The following is a 26414-nucleotide window of genomic DNA, read 5'->3' as shown; positions in this document are numbered from 1 at the left end:
AGTATAGCATAAAGTCAATGAAACTTATGGGATATTAATCTGGCCAGTTAAGTAGAAGAGGGGGTTGTTAATCAGTTTCAGCTGCTGTGGTGTTAATGAAATTAACAACAGATGCACTAGAGGGGCAACAATGAGATGACCCCCAAAACAGGAATGGTTTAACAGGTGGAGGCCACTGACATTTTTCACTCCTCATCTTTTCTGACTGTTTCTTCACTACTTTTGCATTTGGCTACAGTCAGTGTCACTACTGGTAGCATGAGGCGATACCTGGACCCTACAGAGGTTGCACAGGTAGTCCAACTTCTCCAGGATGGCACATCAATACGTGTCATTGCCAGAAGGTTTGCTGTGTCTCCCTGCACAGTCTCAAGGGCATGGAGGAGATTCTAGGAGACAAGCAGTTACTCTAGGAGAGCTGGAGAGGGCCATAGAAGGTCCATAACCCATCAGCAGGACCAGTATCTGCTCCTTTGGGCAAGGAGGAACAGGATGAGCACTGCCAGAGCCCTACAAAATGACCTCCAGCAGGCCACTGGTGTGAATGTCTCTGACCAAACAACCAGAAAGACTTCATGAGGGTGACCCAAGGGCCCCATGGCCTCTAATGGCCCCTGAGCTCACTGCCCAGCAGCATGCAGCTCGATTGGCATTCGCCATAGAATACCAGAATTGGCAGATGCACCACTGGTGCCCTGTGCTTTTTACAGATGAGAGGAGGTTCACCCTGAGCACGTGACAGAAGTGAAAGGGTCTGGAGAAGCCATGGAGAACATTATGCTGCCTGTAACATCATTCAGCATGAGCAGTTTGGTGGTGGGTTAATGATTGTCTGGGGAGGCATATCCATGGAGGGTCACACAGACCGCTACAGGCTTGACAAAGGCACCTTGGCTGCCATTAGGTATCAGGATGAAATCCTTGGACCCATTGTCAGACCCTATGCTGGTACAGTGGCTCCTGGTGCACGACAATTCCTGGAGGATGAAGGAATTGATACCATTGACTGGCCACCACACTTTACTGACCTAAATCCAATAGAACACCTCTGGGACATTATGTTTTGGTCCATCCAATGCCGCCAGGTTGCACCTCAGACTGTCCAGGAGCTCAGTGATGCCCTGGGTCCAGATCTGGGAGGAGATCCCCCACAACACCATCTGTTATCTCATTAGAAGCATGCACCGATGTTGTCAGGCATATATACAAGAACACAGGGGCCATACAAAGTGCTGCGTACAATTTTGAGTTGCTGCAATTAAATTTTGGCAAAAGGGACTAGCCTGCCACATAATTTTTTCACTCTGATTTTTGGGTCGTCTTTGAATTCAGGGCTCTGTAGGTTGATCATTTTCATTTCCATCAAACGATGTGGCATTTTTTCGTTCCTAACACATTACCCAGTTTATATCAGTATAGATATCCAGGAGGATTTCTTTTTCCCATTGAGATCTGATGTGTTTTAAAAGTGTTCCTTTAATTTTTTTGAGCAGTTTATATATATATAACACACACATATATATATATACACACACACACATATACATATACATATATATATATATACATACATATATATACATATATATATATATATACATATATACAGTGGAACCTCGGTTCACGACCATAATTCGTTCCAGAACTTTGGTCGTAAACCGAGTTGGTCATGAACGAAGCAGTTTCCCCATAGGATTGTATGTAAATACAATTAATCCGTTCGGACTGTACAAACTGTATGTAAATATGTAAAAATATGTAAAGATTAAGCACAAATATAGTTAATTACACTACAGAATCCACAGTGTAATAGTAAACTAATGTAAAAACATTGAATAACACTGACACAAAACACCCAGGCTCCCTGATCAGCTACACGAGCTGGCTGCTCAGCTCTCTCTCTGTAGCACACACACCAACAAAGCCCCTCCCTACCTCAGCTACAGGAGCTGGCTCGCTCACGCGCTCACTCTGTGTGCCTTGGCCCTACACACACACACACACACACACACACACCTATCCGTCCCCCCAATCCCTTCCCTGTCAGCTGCCTGCGCAGCTAATCTCTCTGTAGCGTGTTCGCGCAGCATTTTTTTTAAAATGACTTTTAAGCACAGCAGAAAAAAAATCCGAAGCGCTTGCAAAAACCAACTCACAAGCAAACAAAAAAGTAAGATTGCAGGAGATCACGCTATTAAACCTAAAGCCTGATCGCTGTAAACAATGTTTTTAAAATGAGTTTTAAGCACAGCAGAAAAAAACATCTCACAAATCCGAACTTCATTTAAAACCAACTCACAAGCAACCAAAAAAGTAACATTGCAACAAATCACACGATGAAGTCCTCCATGTAAACAATTTTTAATGAGTTTTAAGCACAAGGAAAAAAGCGAACATTTGAAAAAGAGAAATGGTAACATCGCACCTAATCGCGCTATGAAAAACTCCATCTGTAAACCTTTCATGAGTTTTAAGCACAAGGAAAAAAGCGAACATTTGAAAAAAGAGAAAAATAACATTGCAATAAATCGCATTATGAACTAAAAAAATTACTTTTGAAAAATCCGTAATACAAAAACAACCAAGAATACTAACCTTGCATGAAACGAGTTCTGACATGAAGTGTTTTCCTTCAGGTGTTTTCTCTCTTGTGATTTCTTGGGTTTCTGGTGCTTTTAGCTGTTTAGCTGGCGGGAGTGAAAGCCTCATTCAGCCATTCCAAAAACAAAGTTCTTGTGACCCTCCACATTACTGGCAGTCTGGCTTTGTTTACATTGTGCTGCTTGAAAGCACGAGGGTTCTCCGATTGGTAAATGAGTAAACTGGTAAACAGTTTTTTTCCACCTTTGTAATTTCTTTCTTTACTTCGATTTCAATTTTCTTCAAAACTTTCTTCTGACCACTCTCCACTTGCTTAGAAGCCATAGTTAACTGCAAAAGCACATGAAATACTGTAGAGCACAAAGAGAGTGCACGTCTTATTGAAAACAATGAACAAGGAGCGGCTTTGCTTAAATGAAAAAGCATGGCAGCTCTGTTTCTCTCTCAGGCTGCCTGTGGGGGGAGGGGGATGGTTTCACTTGCACTACAGCCTACAGATAGGCAGGCAAACACGTGCAGCAATCTCCTCCTCCCCCTTCCCAGCAGGCACGTGCTCGCTCGCTCTCGCTCTCTCTCTCTCTCTAAACTGAGGACGCAAGGGAAACTGGCTTATTCAGCAAACACGTGAAGCAATCTCCTCCTCCCCTCCCTAGCGGGCACGTGCTCGCTCGCTCTTTCTCTCTCTCTTTCAGCTCAGCTTAGACAGGCAAGGGAAACTGGCTTGTTCATATACCGAGTGTGTGGTTGTGAACCGAGGCAAAAATTTGGCGATCTTTTGGTGCGTGAACGGGGCGTTCGTGAACCGAGGTTCCACTGTATATATATATATATATATATATATATATATAAACAGTGATGGAAAGTATTCAGACCCCTTCAATTTTCACTCTTTGTTATATTGCAGCCATTTGCTAAAATCATTTAAATTCATTTTTTCCCTCATTAATGTACACACAGCAGCCCATATTGACAGACAAAAAAAGAATTTTTGAAATTGTTGCAGATTTATTAAAAAAGAAAAACTGAAATATGACATGGTCCTAAGTATTCACACCCTTTGCTCAGTATTTATTAGAAGCACCCTTTTGAGCTAATACAGCCATGAGTCATCTTGGGAAAGATGCAACAAGTGTTTCACACCTGGATTTGGGGATCCTCTGCCATTCCTCCTTGCAGATCCTCTCCAGTTCTGTCAGGTTGGATGGTAAACGTTGGTGGACAGCCATTTTAGGTCTCTCCAGAGATGCTCAATTGGGTTTAAGTCAGGGCTCTGGCTGGGCCATTCAAGAACAGTGATGAGCAGTGCCTGGTTGTCTCCACACATATCGCTTAGAATTAAGGCCAAAAAATTCTTTCTTGGTCTCATCAGACCAGAGAATCTTATTTCTCACCATCTCAGAGTCCTTCAGGTGTCTTTTAGCAAACTCCATGCGGGCCGTCATGTGTCTTTCCTCTCCTCAGTGTATGGAGACAACCAGGCACTGCTCATCGCTTGTCCAATACAGTCCCCACAGTGAAGCATGGCAGTGGCAGCATCATGCTGTGGGGTGTTTTCAGCTGCAGGGACAGGACAACTGGTTGCAATCGAGGGAAAGATGAATGCGGCCAAGTACAGGGATAACCTGGACAAAAACCTTCTCCAGAGTGCTAAGGACCTCAGACTGGGCCGAAGGTTTACCTTCCAACAAGACAATGACCCTAAGCACACAGCTAAAATAACAAAGGAGTGGCTTCACAACAACTCTGTGACTGTTCTTGAATGGCCCAGCCAGAGCCCCGACTTAAACCCAATTGAGCATCTCTAGAGACCTAAAATGGCTGTCCACCAACGTTTACCATCCAACCTGACAGAACTGGAGAGGATCTGCAAGGAGGAATGGCAGAGGATCTCTAAATCCAGGTGTGAAAAACTTGTTGCATCTTTCCCAAAAAGACTCATGGCTGTATTAGTTCAAAAGGGTGCTTCTACTAAATACTGAGCAAATGGTCTGAATACTTAGGACAATATGATATTTCAGTTTTTCTTTTTTAATAAATCTGCAACAATTTAAAAAATAATTTTTTTGTCTGTCAATATGATGTGCTGTGTGTACATTAAAGAAGAAATAAATGAATTTAAATGATTTTAGGAAATGGCTGCAATATAACAAAGAATGAAAAATTGAAGGGGGTCTGAATACTTTCCGTGCCCACTGTGTGTGTGTATATATATATATATATATATGTATATATATATATATATATATATATATATATATATATATATATATATATATATATATATATCCTCCTCCTCGATCGCGGGTTGCGTTCCAGAACCCCGATAGACTAAAAATCAGCAGTAGAAACCATATGTTTGTGTAGTTATTTTTATATATTTTAAGCCCTTATAAACTCTCCCACACTGTTAACATTATTAGAGCCCTGTAGACATGAAATAACACCCTTTAGTCAAAAGTTTAAACTGTCCTCTATGACAAGACAGAGATGACAGTTCTTTCTCACAATTAAAAGAATGCAAATAGATCTTCTTCTCTTCAGGAGTAGAGAATTTCAAAGGGAGAGAGAGAGAGAGCTCGCAAAGAAAAGCAAACAATCAAAAAATCAATACTTGTGCTTTTAAGTTTGCCGCGGCATTTTTAGAGGAGCGTTAATATCTTCTAAGCAAACAGCCTCTGTGCAAACAGCCCCTCTGCTCACATCTCCTCCGTCAGGCGCAGAGAACGTCAGAGAGAGAGCGAGATTAAAGCAACAATCAAAAAATCAATATGTGTGCTTTTGTGCTTTTAAATATGCCGAGCACCGCAATAAAGCAGCATGTTTTTAGAGGAGCGTCAGTATCTTTTAAGCAATCAGCACCTCTGCTCACACCCCCTCCGTCAGGCGCAGAGAATATCAGAGAGGGTGAGAGAGAGGCAGAGACAAGGAAACAATCAAGCTCCGCGCGGGATGCATATCTTATAGCATTGAGGAGTTTTAGTTAATATGTAATACATGCTCTGATTGAGTAGCTTCTAAGCCATCCGCCAATAGCGTCCCTTGTATGAAATCAACAGGGCAAACAAACTGAGGAAGCGTGTAGCATAAATTAAAAGACCCACTGTCTGCAGAAATCCGCGAACCAGCGAAAAATCTGTGATATATATTTAGATGTGCTTACATTTAAAAATCCGCGATTGAGTGAAACCGCGAAAGTCTGTACACACACATACATACTGTGATGGACAGCCGGGTGCTGTATATGTTCCGGGGGAGCCACCATGGACAGCTCAATACCTCCCCTGGGACGTTTGGTAGCAGCTTCCCTGGCTGACAATGATTCCCCAGCCTCCCACCTGGCTCCATGAAGAAGGCTTTCGTGAAGATGGGGCCATAAATAAGAAAGTTCAACATGGTGGACGTTGTCGACTGTTATGACCGTTACTCGTAGAATTTCAAAATGAAACCTGCTTAACTTTTGTAAGTAAGCTGTAAGGAATGACCCTGCCAAATTTCAGCCTTCTACCTACACGGAAAGTTGGAGAATTAGTGACGTTGGAAAGTTCAATATGGCGTCCGAAAGTGGCATCAAACCACCGAAATAAGTATGTACATAGTTTTGGTTAGCGCAGGGAAGACGCCTACCAAATTTCGTGAAGATGAGGCCATAAATAAGAAAGTTCAACATGGCGGACGTTGTCGACCGTTACGTGTAGAATTTCGAAATGAAACCTACTTAAATTTTGTAACTAGGCTGTAAGGAATAAGCCTGCCAAATTTCAGCCTTCTACCTACACGGTAAGTTGGAGAGAGAGAGAGTGAGTGAGTGAGTGAGTGAGTGAGTGAGTGAGTGAGTGCTTTGCCTTTTATTAGTATAGACTAGCAGAATACCCGCGCTTCGCAGCGGAGAAGTAGTGTGTTAAAGAAGGTACGAAGAAGAAAAGGAAAAATTTTAAAAATAAAGTAACATGATTGTTAATGTAATTGTTTTGTCATTGATATGAGTGTTGTTCTCATATCTATCTATCTATCTATATATATATATATATATATATATATATATATATATATATATCTATCTATCTATATATATATATATATCTATCTATCTACAGTATCTATATATATACAGTATATATATATATATATATATATATTGTTCTCATATCTATCTATCTATATATATATATATATATATATATATATATATATATATATATATATATATATACTTGGCAGTTGAGAAGTAGTGTGTTAAAGAAGGAAAGAGAAAGAAAAGGAAACATTTTGAAAATAGCGTAACATGATTGTCAATGTAATTGTTTTGTCACTGTTATGAGTGTCGCTGTGATATATATATATATATATATATATAGCAAAATACCAGCTTACATGCGATGTCATGTGTTAAGAAGTTATGAAAAGAAAAGGAAACATTTTAAAATAATGTAACATGATTGTCAAAGTAATTGTTTTGTGTATTTGGCAGCAGCATCACAAAGTTGTTTTCGTAGCTGCATCAGAAAATGTACCACACGTCTGACACGCCTCCTTTTACTGTTTTCTCAAAGCTTGGATTGCTGCTGTCATATATATATACACACACACACACACACACACACATACATATATATATATATACATATATATACACATACATATCTTCATATCTACATATCTATATATACATATCTACATATACACATATATATATACATACCTATCTACATCATATATACACACACATACATACATACACACACACAAATTATATATATGTGTGTATGTATGTATGTATGTATGTATGTGTGTGTATATATATATATATATATATATATATATAATGTAGATAGGGGTGTGTGTGTATATATATATATACACATACATACATATATATACACATATATATACTTGTGTGTATGTTTGTATGTGTCTATATGTGTGTGTATAGCTTTGGTCACTGAGTGCAAGGGAAAAATAATAAAATATAGTCTATAAGTTATTAAACAGTAAAACATTAACGTTTTAAGAAGTACAGGTACATTGAGCACTACTGGAGTGGTTGGGTAAACTACATTTTAAAGACTGTGTAACACAACAGGTAAGTAACTAACAGCAGCTAAAATATATATGGATCATCTCTCGGTAGTAGATCCCTTTTGAAAGCGCTACACGACGGCTGTGGTATAGAAATTACATTTTCTATGTGAGCGTTCAAATTTGTGCCTCTGGTAATGTGCCTTACCGACATTTAAAGAAAATTCGTTTTGTTTCCTCTGCACTGTTAAAAGAGAAAGGCTTTGGTTTGGGATAAAAGGTGTAAAGAAAGGAAAGTTGCCTTTTTCTTTTATATAGTATAGAGAGATGTGTTAAGCTGGCGTTATGATCGCCTTTTGGGGACAGTCGCGGTGGGTCTTGTGTAGACTGGTGAGGCGTCCCTGCCATTAATCAGCTGTGATGGCACTGTCAGTCCTCCACTCGTGCGCGTGTCTTCATAATCCGAGGTGAGACCTCATAATCGTATCGTGCAAAAGAAAGTGTGAATCGCCTTAATATTATTTTGCCGTGGTGTAGAAAAGGGGTCCGTGTTTGCACTTGTCTGGGCTATAGCGCGGGGAGGATGAAAAAATTAAAAGTGCTCACTTTGACTTAAGGCAGAAGCGCAGTCAGCGTCTCAAAGGCGGCACAGCTATGCGCGCGCTGGCTGCTCGACTTTTGCTGGGCAGGAGACCACAGTTTTGCAGACACGTTCATGATATCAAAAGTCTCAGCGCTCTTTGGAGGTCATTCATATATTATATATATAGCAAAATCCCGCGCCTACAGCGGAGAAGTAGTGTGTTAAAGAAGTAATGAAAAGAAAAGGAAACATTTTAATAATAACGTAACATGATTGACATTGTCATGAGTGTTGCTGTCATATATATGCCTGCCTAAATAAGTCACCCTCGCTTTGCTCTTACTTTATTTACCGTTCATTTAATCATGGCTATGGCGGAAAAATTATAAAATGGAAGGAGGATGGCTTTACCAAAACAATTATTGATGGCGAATCGATTATTCATAAAGCTTGAATTGGTGATGTTTTTCTGTGTTAACCTCATATTTTTCAGACTTCTTCTCAAACTAAGGTGGTGCGAGGGTAAAATGAATCGGGATCGCTGATCAATGTAATCGTGTACCAGGAAATCATGCATTGACAAAAGCTCCCCTTGCTTGTAATGCAAAGTGTGATTAAATGCATTATTTTTTAACGCGTTATGGAGCACATGCATCAAGCTTCTCAGCTGTGCTTGTGCTAAGAAAAGGAAAGATTTTAAAAATAACGTAACACGATTGTCAATGTGACCTTTTGTAAGTAGTGCCTGGAGGATTCAGTGTGGAGAAACTCTAGAGACAGCGTGTGTATTAACTTGTGGATTTTTCTGTGAGTATTTGGTGGCATTCTGACGAAGTTGCTTGAAGACGGCATTAGCCGCTGAGCTCAGCTCAGACGAAATTAGATGAATGGGAGGGAGATGATGGCGTGACTCCCCACCCGCCTTAACTGTCAATCCCCACAAACACAGTCTCGGAATTTGCATAAGCACACCCCTTCACCTACAATTTTAACTTAGTTACAAAGTGATCAAAACTCTCGTTTATATCCTGCGTCCTCTCATTAAACTTGTATCCCGCATCAGTTGTGGGCATGTGAAACGCCAGCGGTAGCCTGTCTATGAACTTAATTTAAAGTTTAGGTTTACACCTTGCTTTCTTTCGAGGCAGCAACACTCATGAATATGGTAGTATATGTCACTCGCTTCGCTTCTTATTGTTTTAGCTGCCTTCTCAATTATATAATGCATGTTTTCTTAAGCGCTTTTTGGAGGTCTTCCTGGTTTTCTACGCACTGCGTTGACAATCAGTTCACGTGATTACGTGGGAGGCGTGATGATGTCACACGAAACTCCGCCCCCCCACGTCATTCCAGCTCAACTCCATTACAGTTAATGGAGAAAAATACCTTCCAGTTATGACCATTAGGCGTAGAATTTCGAAATGAAACCTGCCCAACTTTTGTAAGTAAGCTGTAAGGAATGAGCCTGCCAAATTTCAGCCTTCTACCTACACGGGAAGTTGGAGAATTAGTGATGAGTCAGTGAGTGAGTGAGTGAGTCAGTGAGTGAGTGAGTGAGGGCTTTGCCTTTTATTAGTATAGATTATTTATCCTATACAACTCCAGATCTCACATGCAAATAAGGAGCCTTGGCTTAAGCTGGAAGAACTTTTTTCCCACGAGCTGAGCTCCGTCAAGGCGGGGGATGGGACAGCAATCTGCTTACTGCTTCTGCTGATCGACACATTTACAAAACAAAAGATGTTGGAAAGGGTGAAGGGTGGGCCAGGATAGCAATTGCGAGTTTTTTCATAGGCTTCAGGAATTCTAATGTTAAGGAATCCAAAATTGTAAAGAACTAAAAAGCACAGATGACGTTCAAAAATATTTCACTAAGATCAAAATGTTGCAGGTTAGGTAACTACAGGGAACTACAGCAAGATGGTTTAAGTAAAATCTGACCAATTGGTAAAGCATCATCTTCTTTTAGAAAAAGATTATTTCAATTGCAGAGAGGATATCATTAGTAGAGCAGGTTTAAACCCAACAGAGTAACACAGCATAAAATCTAAAATAAATAACTGATAACTAGTGCTGGGCGGTATACCGGTTCATACCAAAAACCGTTTTTTATTTTTGTTATGATATGGATTTGTCTTATACCGGAACTCCGGTTTAAATAGCCTAAACAACATTCGGAACGTGGCGCAGCGGGAAACTGTTTAAGGGGGGACCATTTTCACTGCTGCAACGCAAAACAGGAATGCCGCAGAGTACATGCGTTAGTGGCGGTATTGAGCACTGAAAATGAAGAGAGAACATTCCTAGACGGAAGCTGTAGCAGACAATAAAGGTGAACATGATGACACAGAAGAACTTTTTAACGAAAAAAGGTGCCGTGTCTGTTGTTTGAAGATACTTTGGTTTTAAAAGATCAGATACAGACCATGATGTTCCAATGTGTGAATACTATTTCTATAGTACCGGACTACTGGATAATAATGCAAGCCAAGTTGTACTTGTTTTATTTTTTTTTCAATAATGTGTAATGTACCTGGTTACTGTGTAATAGTGTGACGATGCCGGTTCCCTACAGACTCCCTCTTCCCACATGGGAATCTGTTGAACCAACACCGTTGATAGTTATGACCAAGATGAGCTGAGAAATCTCATTGAAGTCAGGGGGTGGTGGAAAGTGCTCAAATGCTTTTGTTAAAAACAGTCAAAAGTAAAACTGAAAGTGTCCATTGTGCAGTGTTCAGAAAAATACAGTACCCAAATAAATAGCAAATCCATAAAACCAGTGAAACTTGGGGATAAAATCCATTATAAATAAATCCATTAAAATAGAGGTTAAAATGCAGTCTCTCCGATCGCAGCACACCACCTTCTGTCTCCAAGTGCTCACCCTTTACGGGCGTTGCTGGCAGAGCATTTGCAGCACAAACTGCTTTCTGCCAACTCCTGTGTTGGCTGCCGCCACACTGCGCAGTCACACTGTCCGAAACTGGCACACCTCCCGTCTTCCTTCGCGCTCACTCAGACACTCCTCGGATCCATTGGGTGGTCTTACATTTCGTTCGCCCCACTCTACACGCTTAGTTAGTGGGATGAACCAGCCCCTAGATCGCCTAAGCCTGAGCTCTCTCACGGAGCCCCAGCTTGTGCTGCCTTCACCTTCCTGGTGTCTGGATCATCTCCCATGACTGCCTTTTCCCTTCTTTAACCTCCTTGTGTTCTATCTTCCCCTATCCTGCCGGCTCATAAATATACATCTCCGTCGGCGCAGTGCCTTATTCACATGCCGCAGTAAGCCAATGAATCAATAGAGAACGAACAGGTGTGACTCGCCCCAATCACCTCATCAACTCCAAGCAGTCGTGCAATTGCACCCACGGAGACGGACATGGCGAACTGGATTTAAAAACAGACCTTTTTATTTTTTAAGTCGCAGACTCACTATGCCACAAATAGCATGATAAATGCAAGTTGTAGTTTTATTATTTATGTATGTAGCTTAGCTTGAAGCAAGGTCCATATTAATGCAATTTGCCTTAATGACGGTTCAGTTGGTAAAGATGTCATTACCAAGTTGCACTTGTTTTATTTTATTTTATTTTGGTGAATACTGTGTAAGGTACCTGGGCTTGAAGTTTTGAAGTAAAAGTATTATTACTGGAAGTTGCACTATTATTTTTTTATTGTTAATATTTATTAGTTTAAATATTATGCAGTTTAATGATGGTAAAGTTGTTAAAAAATGTCACTTTAACATGTCAGTGGACAGAGATTGTTAACATTAACAGAAAGTGTAGTTGGTTTACAAAAAATATTTACTATTTATTCTTTTTCTAAGACATGTTCAGTGCAATACAACTTTTGACAAGCACCTCTGGATTTTTTACTAAGTCTAAATGCCTCTTTGGATGGTTGACAATATGTTGTCAAAATTATAGTTTAAGTTTTTGCAAAATTTGTTCAATAAAAAGGTTCTATATTTTGACTGCATCTGTCATGCAATGTGATTCCTTCTCTTCATTAGTGCCATCCCCTTGAAAACTTTATGGGGCCATGCAAACCTATATTAATACTTGTGTGCACATTAAAATGTTTTTTTTTTTGTACAATGTACAATGCTCATTACAGTGGAATAGGTTATTCTTAGCCAGTCTACTGAAGTAATTGCAGTGGAAAATGTGGTTAACATCCATTCATGCATTGGGAAAAAAAATACCATAGAATACCGTGAAACCGGTATAATTTAGAAAAATACCGTGATATAGAATTTTGGTCATACCGCCCACCCCTACTGATAACCACTAAATACTTTAAGCAAATACAGGATAAGCAGCACCCAGCTGTGTCAATATCTCAACTTGACAGTATTTCAGCCACTGAGTCTTATTCCTGCTTGTGGAATACCACAGACACATGCCACTTTAAATGTCATTATCTGAGGCTTTGTCCACCAGAAAAAAACTTACTATACTGATTTCATTACTTAGACAACATCCCTTCTGTTTTAACCTGGCAGACTGATATATCCACAAATATACACTGTACATAACTTACAAACAACAGATATTGTGATATCAATTTCTTCCTGAGAAAATCACTTACACTAGACATACCTAGTACTTATGATCGGTAACCATCAATCATGTAAAGAATCCCACTATGCAGGTATGTAACACTGCAATTATAGGGTAAGACAAGGCCAAAATTACATGGCATGTGTCATTCTCAACTTGAAAAGAGTGACCATTTTTAATGTAGAACATAAAAGTAGATTTACAAAAAAGTTGTTTGATGCAGTCAATGTGGTGGATCTAAACTTCTGAAAATGCCTTTTATTACTGACTGTTTCTGCATATACTGTAGGAATGTGAAACAGAAACTTGAATTTGTAAAAAAAATAAATAAATAAATAGAATAAAAAAAACACACACACATTATGCTTTAGACTCAAAAATGAGGACATGAAAAACTATAGTTAGCATCCACTGGGAGTGAGCAATTGGTAAAGAAAATGTGGTTTTGGTCATTTATAAAGCTGAATTTTGTTTTTCACTTATTCACAACATGTACAAGGAGGCCTATTTAGAATAAATGAAAAGTATGAGGAGGAAGGGCTGCATGATCAAATCACAAAGGAGTCTGTATAGCAGTAATTAAGCACATTTCCCTTGAGAGATTTTAAGGGCTGAATAGATTGAAATCTATATTCCTGACCAGCAAAAAAAAATACATTAATAGCTGAAAAAAGCAAAAAAGTTCATTAATAATTTTCTTATAGTGAAGCTTTTTAAACTGCTTAAGAAATTTTTAGGTAGTTGAATTATTATTAGGGCATGATGTCTCTTTGGGGTTGTAACATAACATTTAGTTGCATATCCATCAGCCTCAATAATATCTTTATGAGGAAGCATGCAAAGCAGTGTTATAAGATGCAAAACAGATAGCTAAGAGAAGCAATAGTTTTTCGCAAACTCAGAGTTAAGGCTATCGTACATTATAAGCTGTCGGTTTATTGTTCTCAAGTTTGTCATATATACAAATAAAGTATTATTATGTATATTATGCACTAGTTGAAATACTTAGCGTTGCTCGAGAGGAAAATAAAGTGTTTTTTTTTTTAATTGTTTGAGAAAAATATAACTAAAAAAACAATTTTAAAAATAAAAATAAATTAACAAACAATGAAGAATCACTAATGTGCGGTCTGTTATGTATGTTATCATCCAGTTGACGCTTTGTACTGGCCATATCTATTTAATTTCAAAAGCAACAGGGCCGCGGTGGTGCTCAAACATAAAGAATGCTAACAGTCACCTCCAGTTTCCCCTCTGGTGGTCATTTCGAGTGTCAACTGGATGATAACATGCATACAAGACCGCAAGATCACCCCCCACCCTACCCAGAAGGGGTTAGGGTTGATTTCACCCTACAGTCATTTTAGTTGTTTCATGAAAATAGCCCCAGCCGATCGGAAGTGATGCTGGAACATACATACAGTACATACACAGACACAGTGATATATATATATATATATATATATATATATATATATATATATATATATATATATATATATATATATATATATATATATATATATAGAGAGAGAGAGAGAGAGAGAGATTATGTCTGATGAGCAAGACAGCATAATATGTGTTATGTGCGGATAGCACTAATTTCTGATTGTTTTAACACCACACTGCATTAGTGTGTTCTACTAAGAATAAAAAATCATATTTTATCTAATCTATTCAACAAATTGTTTCTAATATAGATTTTAAAACAACTGAAATTGTAAACACTTGCATATTCTAAACTAAATTATTAATTTGAAATTAGTCCCCCTTTAAACAAAATGAACAGGGTTTAGTAAAAGAGGTAATTAGAAATACAAATTCATAAATATTTACATAAATTAAATGTTTATGACTAGAATGACTAGACTTGATTTTTTTAAAAACAGTAGTAAAAGTACTTTGGATCAACTTTTATTGGATGTAGCTTTCATTTCATAGTACGTAATTAATTTTAAAAATCAATTTTCAGTTTTTATCAATATTGCACCTTATGATAATCTTTTACAGAAGCTTTGAGTTATCCTTAAAATATGATTAAAGAATAAAGTTTATTAAGATTTATCAGAAAGGCTTAAAAAACATTACATAAATCTGAAAAGTGATTTTAACTTTACAACATAAAGACTTGAAACATAAAGTCTGTAACAACCACAAATATATGCACTATGAATGAAACCATTCAGTGAACAATAAGTGAGGCTAAGGCACCAAATACAGTAATTAAAATATGATACACAGAAGCATTAAAACAGTCTTAAAAATATCCATAAGGAACTTCCATAAAAATTCAATCTTGCCTGTTACTTGCATAAAATACAGTACATAAAATCAAAAATATCAATATACTGGCACATCAACAAAATCCTGTTTTAAACAAAATACAGTTAGGTCCATAAGTATTTGGGCAGTGACATGATTTTCATAATTTTGGTTCTATACACTGCCACAATGAATTTGAAATGAAGAAATAATTACATGACTGAAGTGTAGGCTCTCAAAATGAATTCAAAGGGTTTAACAGAAATATAGTATGAGTCATTTAGGAATGACAGTCATTTTTATATATGGTCCCCTCATTATCAGGGGTTTAAAAGTAGTTGAACAATTGACTGACAAGCTGTTCCATAGTCAGTTATAAGCAGGTCCCTCATTAATTGATTAAATATTGAGCAGTTAGAAGGTCTGGAGTTGATTCCAAGTATGGAATTTGCATTTGGAAGCTGTCACTGTGAACACTCAATATGAGGTCCAAAGAGCCATTGATGCAAGCTATAATAGGCCATCATTAGGAAGAGAAAACAAAATAAACCCACCCGAAAATCATCACAAACACAAGGAGTAGTCATATCAACTGGTACATTCTTAAAGAGAAAGAACACAATGGTCATCTCAGTAACACCAGAAAGCCTGGACAACGATGGAATTGAATGTACTGGAATATCTCAAAATTCTTTCCTTGGTGAAGAAAAACCAATTCACAGCATTTAGCCAAACTAAGGACACTCTCCGAGAGGTAGACCTATCATTGTCAAAGTGTACAATCAAGAGAAGACTTCACGAAAGCAAATACAGAGAGATTACCACAAGGTGCAAACCACTGGTAATCTTCAAGCATAGGAAGGGGAGATTACACATTGCCAGAAAATATTTTTTAAAAACCAGCCCAGTTTTGGAACAGTTTTTTTTTGGACAAATAAAATTAAGATCAATATGTACCAGAATGATGGACAGAGAAGAATATGGAGAAGAGAAGGAATGGCTCATGAACTGTAGCATACCACATCATCAGTGAAATATGGTGGAGGCAGTGTTAAGGGATGGGCATGCCTGTGTGCCAGTGGAAGTGTGTGACTGGTGTTCACTTATGATATAACTATTCTCAAGGTTTTACTAACACATTTCAAATGCAAATTGATTAGGTTAATTGGCTACTCTAAATTTTTCACATATAAGACAAAAATTAATGTACCTGGCTCAATTTATTTATGAGAAACAGTGCATAAATAATTTCCTGATGCAAGGAACATGACACTGTAATTGAAAATCAGTAACTCGTGAATTGATGGAAACAACATGGAAATAGCTCTTACTGCTGTAAGCTGATCACAATCAATTGCTTAAGAAGCACAATGCTTCAGAAGTATTTATGTAGAAAATCCGAAGAAAACAACTAAATTTGCACACCTCTTCTTGCTCATTCCTTGTCTTGGAGAATAAATAACCAAAGAATGTTGATATTTAATGACCTTAAATGAAAATAGTCATCAGGTTACACTTTTTCACTAATAGTTTGATTCTAGATTTTGTCTTCTGAGGTGAAAAAAGAATTTTAAAATCTCAGACAAAAAGTGTGCAGAATATAGAACCTTGCCTTTAGACTGTCTTGAAAGATCATTAAAATAAACTCCAGGAGCAATATGACGCATTCATAAATGGAAGACTCTGAAAAAACTAGAAAGAAAAAAAAAAGTACGGAGTGATCTTTCAAATGACCTCCTTCTAACAAGATTAAACAAAATAAGCAAAATGCGAAAAGGCTTTATTTTGTGAAATATACAAGAGACTTATTTCAGATTACTCCTCTATGAATCATTACTTGAAAAAGCACACAATGCATAAAGAAGCTAATCTTCAAATGACCACCAAGATAAAATCAAAAGTTAATAAAAGGCTAAATTAATAAAATGCTTAAAAATATTTCTAAATGTTATTCTGTATAAACAATATTGATATTGCTGGGATTATGTTACCATGTAAGACTGCTTCTAATTATATAAGAACCTCTACATTTAATAAATAAAGAATTCTGAAATAAGTTCAGCATTTTCAAGTCAAAGTTCTTTATTCACAATCATGGTCTAAACATGATTAATTTGCCATATGAAATTGCATTCAAAAGTGAAGTGTATACATTTTAAAAATTCCTTGTCTGTTCTTGCAGCTTACAATAGAGTTTAATGGTACACAACTCCGTAAGTGAATGAAAAAGCCTTTAAAACCTACTGAATAAATCCATTTTGAATCAACAAATGATTTGATTTAAGAAAATATGCCTTTAAAGTTTACAAGGCATTGAAAAAAAGCCATACTTTTAGTAAGTTCTCAGTCATAGAGTAAACTGCACGTGTTCCCATTTGGAGGTGGGGAAGGAGGTGTGCCTCACAATTGGCTGGTTAGCACCAAGTACTCCCATTAGCTAGAAGAATGAAATCCTATTCTTACCTTACTGCATTTCACTCTCAAATAATTTTGGCAGCAATTTCACACAAGAAAACTGCCAAAAGTCATGTGACCGCAAAACACTTGCCAAGCATATCAGTCACAGTCAAAGTGTAACCTACATTTACAAATTATGCTTAAAAAATGCAACTTGCATTTGAAAAATACTTGGACACAGACTTTTGGCATAATCTAACTCATAATCTAACTATAAAAAAAGTCATACACCAAACCTCATGTCACAAAAAAGAACAAAGAACACGAGGAGGCAAGAAAAGATAAGACAGTGCAACACTGCAACGCATTCCAAAACAAGAGGTCAGCCTACATAAAGAACCACTGAACAGTAGGGCTGCAACGATTAGTCAACGTAATCAACGACATCAACTACAAAAAATCGTTGACACAGATTTTTTATTGTCGTCGTGTCATAAACAGAACCTTCAATAGAGGCTCCAGTCACAAAGAACCACATTGATTTTTGTAACTGCAATCCACTACACGAACGTCTGGGGGCAGTATCGTTTGTTATTGTTTGCCAAGACTGCACACAGTCCTACCAACGAAGAAGAACATCTGAGGAGAAGAAGAATGTAGAGGAAAACGTGTTTGCAATGGCGAGTCAGATAGAGTAGGGGGAAGGAGATGGAAAACAATTGAGACAGAAACTTTCTTGAAGTTTCACTTCTTTGAAGTGTGGGAGCACTTCACCGAAAAAGAAAAAAAAGTTGAACGCAGATTATGTAAAGCGGAGCTTTCTTTTTACAGCAGCACCATCACGATGTATGAACATCTGAAACGAAAGCATCCTGGAGATGTGATGCTGCCATCTCTTGAGAATTAATGCTGCCACTGAGCTTACTTTAACAAGTAACAAATTTACACCTGATCGTTTTCAAATAATATTGCATTAGTGCGATGATGTTTTCTGACTGGTAATATTCAGGTCATACAATGATTTCTTCAAAATGTCACAAATATTTGCCTCTTTCATTTTTTTCCCCGGTTCTGCGCGCTGACACGAGAAGGCGTGAGCTTATTCAGTGCTAGCAGAAGCACACAGGTGGCCGGTTGCTTGTGCTATAACAAGCTTGACCTGGCGGTGATCAAAGCACATGTACTGTGCAAGGCATGTACGTGGTCCACTGAGAAAAGAAGAGTGTTCATGGCTCATCTTGCAGAGGAACATTCATTCCTCTGCATGTGATGGAGTCCTGTGCAGACTGGGCAAGATGGGGGGGAAACACGGTCATTGATTACAACCGCAAGAAGGTACGCGAATGAATATGAATAATGTTGCATCCGTTCCACAATCTTTTCCGAAATGTACTAAAAGGTCATAAAATGAATAAATCCAAATATCATATATACCTATTTCGCTGTTTTTTTGTCAGTGCGGCTTTGACATCACGGGCCTTAAGGCGCATACTAATTCAGCGTAAGCGGGAACACTCAATAAAATTGAATAAAAAAAATAAAAAAATCAAGTAACAATGAGATACGAATAAGGCAGATTCGCCAGCGTTTGTGTGTCAGCTTTTATCCATCCAGATCAGAGAATTTCCAGTTCGATTGTCTCAAAACACCGCTCACATCTACAGTTATTCCCAGTTTCAAATAAAAAGTAACAGCGTCAGATCCCTGGGGGTGCGGTAGTATGTATCGTGACTGACAGAATAAAAGTGAAAAAAAAAACTGTAACTTTTACAATTACTATACATTTAATACAGTAGCTGTTACAGACGCAAATCAAATATATGTGTTTATTATATAATATTAACAATAAGAGCAGCTCACTACTCAAAATGGTAAATATATGAAGCAGTCAGGATCGAACAGGGGGACTCTTGATTATAAGTCAGCAATTCCTATCACTGCACCACGGATAGCTGTTGTATCATCCTTGAACCTTTTGTGAAAGTGTTTATTTGATCTTTGCACTTCAGGCTTTACACATTATATAGTTTATGTCTACATTTTGTCATTTATTACTAAAATATGAAAAATGTTTCAGTTTTAACAATGTATTTTTTGGTTAAGTTAAATGCACTTTTTTGTTTAAAGACGATGTGCACTTTAGTTTGTATTGTTTAATGTATTTCTTTTTTATTGTGATGGTCACACTAATATTAAAAAATCTGATTATTTTCAAATTCATATGCTTCACTGGTTATTTTAATTTGATTATTATTAATTTTAATCGTGTTAATACAGAGACATCAGGATGACATTCACAGGTTGACAGACGTGAGCAGATGAGGTAAGACATGCACTGGAGCCCAGAACAGGATGTGCAACCACAGGTCGCTGGGATCAAAATAGTCAGGCATGAAATAATCGTAACTAATCGAAAAATAAATTGAATAATTAGTCAACTACCAAAATAATCATTAGTTGCAGCCCGACTGAACAGCACGTTAATGCACGGGCCATTTTTCACTACTGTGTATCAACCATCAGTGCTACTACAAGACAGTGTAACTTCCTCAGAAAATACAACATAGATCCAGAATAGGCACTTAGTCTAAAACTCATTTGCTTAGAAGTCTCCAGGATATCACTGACACACACAACCCATATGTGCTAGCCTTTAAAAATAAGCATTGTAATGAGGAATAAGAAGAAGAACGACAATAACAATCTCAGATGGATGACAAACATGTTCAAGAAGTTCAAATGGAATTGTTATATGATTGTAAGAAAGACAAATAATAATATAATGTGCCAAAATATATTAATATTGCTGCCATGTCCACTACAAACAATGGTGAGCCTCCTGCGGAAACAGATTTTGAGATTTACTCAAAACCACACAAACCAAACACCTGTTGATTTTAGCCCCTCATGTCCACCTGATATCCTGTTGTACTGTTTATTGTTTCCATTTGGTGAGCATTGTTGAAATACTATTCTTTAAAAAGAAAATATGGTAAAACAATAAATCTTCACTTTTATTTTCATCATTTGACAATCACGAGACTTCACCCATATTTATAGCTCAGGCAAGCTTTAGTTTAACAATATTTTTAATTGTCTTTCACTTGAGGACCAGAGAAACAGAGAAATCCTCTAGTAATTAATAATATTATTTGCATAATGGTAATACTTTTCAACTTTTGCTTCCTGTAACTGTATTCTTATAATGACAATGAACAACCAGCAGAGTAGGCATGGGAGCAAATGAAACTGAATCCTGAACATTTACTGTACTTCAACATCTGGCCCAGTAGAGTGGTCACTAGTAAAAAACAGTATAAATAATCAAAACAATGTGGAATGAAATTCATGATGATGATAATGAGGAATATCTTAAAAAGCAAGATAAAAAAGAAATACCAAATCATCTTCATGTAATTTATACAAATGCTTGCCACATTCTAAGAATATTATAATATTTACTAAACCCAGCTGTATAATTTCAGGTTAAAAAAAACACAATGTACAAAAAGATGGTATCTCTTCATTGTTTTACCAACAAGATGTGGTAAGAGATATACTGTACATTGTTGGTATTTCTGAACCTACTGTATCTAAAAGAAATCCTAGACATTATACAAAGAAATGGCTAAAGAGACTTACCCCACATGGCTGAAAAATGAGTCCATCTACTTCATGGCTAACCTGAGATGTAAAGCTGCCTTCCACAAGCTGAAAAAAAAGAAAAATATTGCTTGGTGATAAACAGAAAGTATTTTGATTACATTTCCAAAACTCAAGTAGTTTCAGGAACAAAAGTATTTACATTAATAACACAGACTGCACTTTACAAAAACATTATAATTATTTTTATTACAAAGATGAGCAATTAACTCTATATATAATATGAAAATAACACTAAAGAAACTGCTGAAGTGTGAAATAAAATGATCAGTCTAATTTAATTATTATTGACAAAATGAATGATAGTGCTATTTCTTAAATGCATGTCCAAAAGCCAAAACATAAACCAAAATGAAGGTTTCCGCTTTTTTGTGTGTCTTGAAATGACCTTTATAAAAGTGGAAGGATGAAAGTTTTAAAATCGCATCTTCATTATATGAAACTACTATAGCAGAGAGTATAAATAAAACAACTATTAAGACCCTGTAAACTTTACCCACAATGACACTGTTTCTAGCAAAGATGATCTGTAGGTAAAGAATGACTTTGGTCCTCATTGTACCTAACCCCTAGAAAAAATAATTGGTAAAATAATCTAATTCCTTAGAAAATACTGAAAATACCTAATTACAATGTACTTAACGTGACAAGTCCTGGGGGACTGTTATAAAATTGATTTCATGGCAGCTACAACTTCCAGCTCTAAAAATCATTACATTTTGAGTGAATGCCTGCATGAACGTGCCCTGCAATGGACTCATTCTTCATCCAGTGTTAGTTCTAACATTGTGTATCAGGCTGCAGGTAAACTAATGGCTCTCTGAAAAACTTTAATTGAATAAGTGGGTCCAGTAATGGGCAGATAGATGAATAAAGTTAGAATCATGCTACAACAAGGTAAGTAGGTGCAATGAATTGAGAGTATTTTAAAGGAGGTCTTTGAACAGGTTGTTTCATGCCTTTGGTGCAATGTGAAACTATGGCATGAAAGGGTGTGGGCAGCCACCGCAGCTGATTGAGAGGCCAATGATAAGGAAAAATGTATATATTAAAGTAAGCAAGACACTGAGAAAAAGGCTAAAAAAAATAAAACTCTACCAATAAATAAATAAATACGCAAAACAACTTCTCTTAACTAAGTTTAACCTAGCCACTGCTCATTTAATTATACTATAGAAACTTTTTTGCATATTAGGATGCATGTGAAAAACATTTAATTAAATAGTTTAGAATCAAACATTTTACATCAATGTTGCTGTAGCCATTCTAAATAACCAAACTTATATCGCCATTACTAAATAGATTTAATAAATGCAGTTTACTAGAGTTTGAAACGCATTATACTTTAAAATGACTTTTAAAATAGTCCTCAAGTAGTTAATTTACAAAAACCTAACATAAGAAATTATTGACTTCCATCCAGGTCTGAGACTCTTAAGTCTCTTTAGAAAAGAAATTACTCAAGCCTGTGCAGGATATAAAGCTTTAAAGATCATTTAAGCTTCCAGTGAAATGAACACATTTGTTGTATCCTGTTTATAATAGTGAAACGAAGCTTGAATCTTCAAGATGTCCCAACACAGCTGACAGCTGAGACAGTGAGAGCAAGTCTATTTGCTGGCTTGATTGGGGGGTGTGGGCTTTCTCATCAGGCGACCTAAATAACAAACCATTTTAAAGGAAGTATAGACTGAACAGATCCTGTCAGTAGAAAAATGTAGGGACTGTCAGCCAAACACTGACGTCAAGAATGCACACAGTAGATTGAAACATTCTTTCAAAATGCCATTTTCTATTAATATTTGGCTTTTAGAGCAGAGTTTACTTTTTTTTTTACCCCTACACAAAACAAGCTACAACCTATAAATTTACACTAGAATACAGTCAAAACCAGAAATATTTATCTATTTCAATATTACCACCTTCTTTAGGATTAGTGTTATAAATATAGCTCTGTCTATAAATGCCACACAGTTCCAAAAACAAATGAAGAAAAATCTTCAGTATATCAATTAAGTCCATTAATCTGAGCTGTGTGAAAAAATGTAGAGCATTGATTCCTCTAACAGTAAATAACTGCGCAGATATGGTACAAATAATACAGCATCAAATAATTTAAAATGTAAGGGAAATGAGTCATAGATTAAAAACAATAAGTTCAAGAACAGCTCATTTCTAACTCCTTCTAATTCTGGTCTTTTTGAAAATTTTTACATACAACCCAGATTTGTTTCTTACCCATGTGATCATTAAACTGGCTATGAGTTTCATTTCAAAAGTTTTCTCAAGCTACTGTATCTTTGGAAGTGACCTGTGCTCAACAATGATAGCAGGTGAATGAATGCATGACAGACAGAAATGGCAGAGAAAACCATGACAAAATGTGACTTAGGCCAGACGGTGCAAAAATTAATTCTCCATTACTGGATCAATATATGAATGTGGGTCAGTTCTCAGAATAAAACTACAGATAAAAATCTATTTAATAAAATATTATTATCCCCATATTATGACTTTAATATATATTCATGATAATAAATGAAACAAGTCCCAAATTACTGTCAAATAGATAATGTAAATATATCACAATGGCAGAACGTTCTTTTTCTGTCTTCCACATAAGGGGAAGTTTCAAGATCTTATTAGAGAAGTCAACAGGAAAAACTACTGCGGCAAATGAATAAAGAATGTCAAAGGCAATGACCTGTGATGACCACAGAGCTCATTGCCCTAATAAAAGACAAAAAAGTACATAGTCTTTTGAAGTTTATGAGGTGTCTGTTATAGCAAATGGGTGTGTCAAGGAAACTTTAGCAATGAGCATTGCATGATTTACATTTGCAATGCACTAAAGTGAAGAAAAGCAACTACTGCATATATAGGCTAATTTTAAAGCATGCCACACTATACAGACTGAGATTTGGAATATTTTTGAAAGGGCAATCAATTGTAGGTTCTATATATCTGTACACAAAGAATTACTTCTAAGGGGGACTGAGTTATAGCCCATATACCGTATATAGCAGCCATTATTTGTCGTGACTTGTGCTATATCTATTTCCTTTTCCTTAAGAGCTTCTGTTTTTTGAGGTAATAGCAAATATACCCATTAATGTGATAAATATGTTTTATCCATATAGTATCCTGTTTGTTACTTGAGAGTTTTTCATGGTTTAACATTTCATTTCTGTTTGCATCTCGTCAGTTAGGCTTTGTACCATTCGTGTTATTTTTAACCTTTATAAAACTGAGTTGACACCCTTGATCCAGGGTCAAACCAAAACATCTGTGGTCATATTTCCAAACTTAATGCTTTTAACATGTAATACTTAAATGGCTATAAATAACACATGGGCAAAGCCTTTCATTTGGTCAAAGAGTATCTGAATGTGTGAAATACAGTCTTACAGTATTTGCAAAGTACGACTTTCATTAAGTTGCTTTAAATTTGACAAGGGAGATTTCATGTAATTTAGAATAAAGCCACTTACCTGATTATAGTGAATAAGGAGCATGCACAGTTATGACTGTTTTGTTCATGCTTCTTTCCTTTCAACAATAATACATTCTTGTTTCAATGTTCATTTTAATTATCCATTGATGTAATAATGATTTTGAAAATAAGCACAATATTCTTAATTGTGTTAAATTAAGTTGCTTTTTTGTACAATAGACATATTACTCAGCTATTTACTTTTTTAATCTGAAGAAAGTAACATACTGTACAATGAAGCAGATAAAATTTGCAGAACTAATAACAATTTCAAAATCAATCTTGAGGAAAAAAAAGTTAACATAGAAAAAGCAAAACCTAACAGAACAAGAATTCAACCCCCACCCGAATGAAAGAGAGGTGTGTCAAGAGATGGGAAAAACATTCTTTTCAACCTAAATTAATGCTTATTCTATTTTTTTTTTTTGTTTCAATTAACTCTTGTCATGTTTTTAAAAAGTTCTGGACAGATTCTCTAAGTGAAAATTGGATTTTTTTCCCCAAATTCAAATAATATACAATGTCAGTTACCCACTGACTTATTAAAATGGGTTGGGAATCCTCCAGTAAAGCAGGTTATATCTATGTGCTAGTATTGTGGTAAATACCTTTACAATCAATTTGTCTTTCTCTACTTTAAACCCATCCCAAAGTATGTCAAACATAGGTGTTAATATGTAAGGAGTGATTGCGACTTCAAGGTTGTCTGACAATTATTTAAAGATTTTTGTTCAAAATGATGTTAATCTGGTCCACTCCCAAAACATGTAGCCTAGTCATGCTGGAGCTTGATAGCAAATTGGACCTTGCCCTGGATAAATTCTGGACAATTTTAAATTACATAAGTGTGTTTGATGAAAGATTTTAAGTTGAATTATTGAGTGCTTGGCACATAAAATGCTACTATGTATGGCTGATCTCCACTCCCGTTCTAAGATGTTTAAAAGGTCCTTTTCCATTCCTACCGTATGGAAGATTCTTTGAGATGCTTTTATATATTGTTGAGATGCTGTCTGAGTCAGTATTGACACTGGAATAGAAGTGGATGGGAGGGCAGGAAAATTTGGTAGTTTATTTCCATAAAATTTCTAATTTCAGAATAGTGCAAAAACTGCGTTGATGGGAAGATAAATTTGAAGTACAATTGTTCATAACATGCAAATACATCATGTACATATGGTTCTCTTAGCGTCTTAATTTCTAAGCATACTCCAAAGATTAAAGTAGGTTTGCGAAGATTGAAAAAGGTGATAATCATGTACTGGAGCAACAAATAAAAAGCTTCTCTGCCTTGAAGTGTATTCTGCGTTGGATTCATATTCTAAGTGACTGGTGGATGACTGGATTATTGGCATATTGACCAAGGGTAGTATTTACTGGGGCACAAAGCAGGGCATATAAAGAAGTACTGATTTTATTTCCATTGCTGACGAGACTGGTGTAAATTCATCAATTTCTGCCAATTTTTAAGCCTTTATAGTAATGTATGTATATTTTCCACTCAATAATAAAACTGAAAATTAGGTAGTGACATGACACGTTCTAACTTTTCTTTGTAGAGTCATCTATTGAATGTGTGGAAGCCTTGAATTCCAGATAAATGCGATTACAATTGGGTCTAGCTTCTTAAAGAACAATTAGTTAATATGTATAGGAATGCTCTGAAATAAAAATAGAAGCTTAGGAAGGGTGCTCATCTTGACAGCATTGATTTTCCCTGCTAAGGTGAGATGGAGGGTAACATTTTTTTTTATTTTTTCCCATGCTGTTACCAAAATTGTGTTGAAAAAGAACTTTACATTTCCTTGTGATGTTTAGCCTTAAGATA

The 26414-nt window shown here is 36.5% G+C and overlaps 1 protein-coding gene across 1 annotated transcript in view; it reads right to left on the bottom strand.

The window, feature by feature from the left end:
- The window catches only part of rngtt (RNA guanylyltransferase and 5'-phosphatase), a 926738-nt gene that overhangs the window by 387758 nt on the left and 512566 nt on the right, over positions 1–26414 (bottom strand). The window contains exon 12 of the mRNA XM_039748003.1: positions 21073–21141. Coding sequence (XP_039603937.1) covers positions 21073–21141 — 69 coding nt within the window. The remainder of the gene's footprint in view (positions 1–21072; positions 21142–26414) is intronic.

This window comes from Polypterus senegalus, chromosome 3 (assembly GCF_016835505.1).
Source record: "Polypterus senegalus isolate Bchr_013 chromosome 3, ASM1683550v1, whole genome shotgun sequence".
Lineage (NCBI taxonomy): Eukaryota > Metazoa > Chordata > Cladistia > Polypteriformes > Polypteridae > Polypterus > Polypterus senegalus.
The sequence above is the reverse complement of the archived record's forward strand: the minus strand, read 5'-3'. Positions and strand labels throughout refer to the sequence as shown.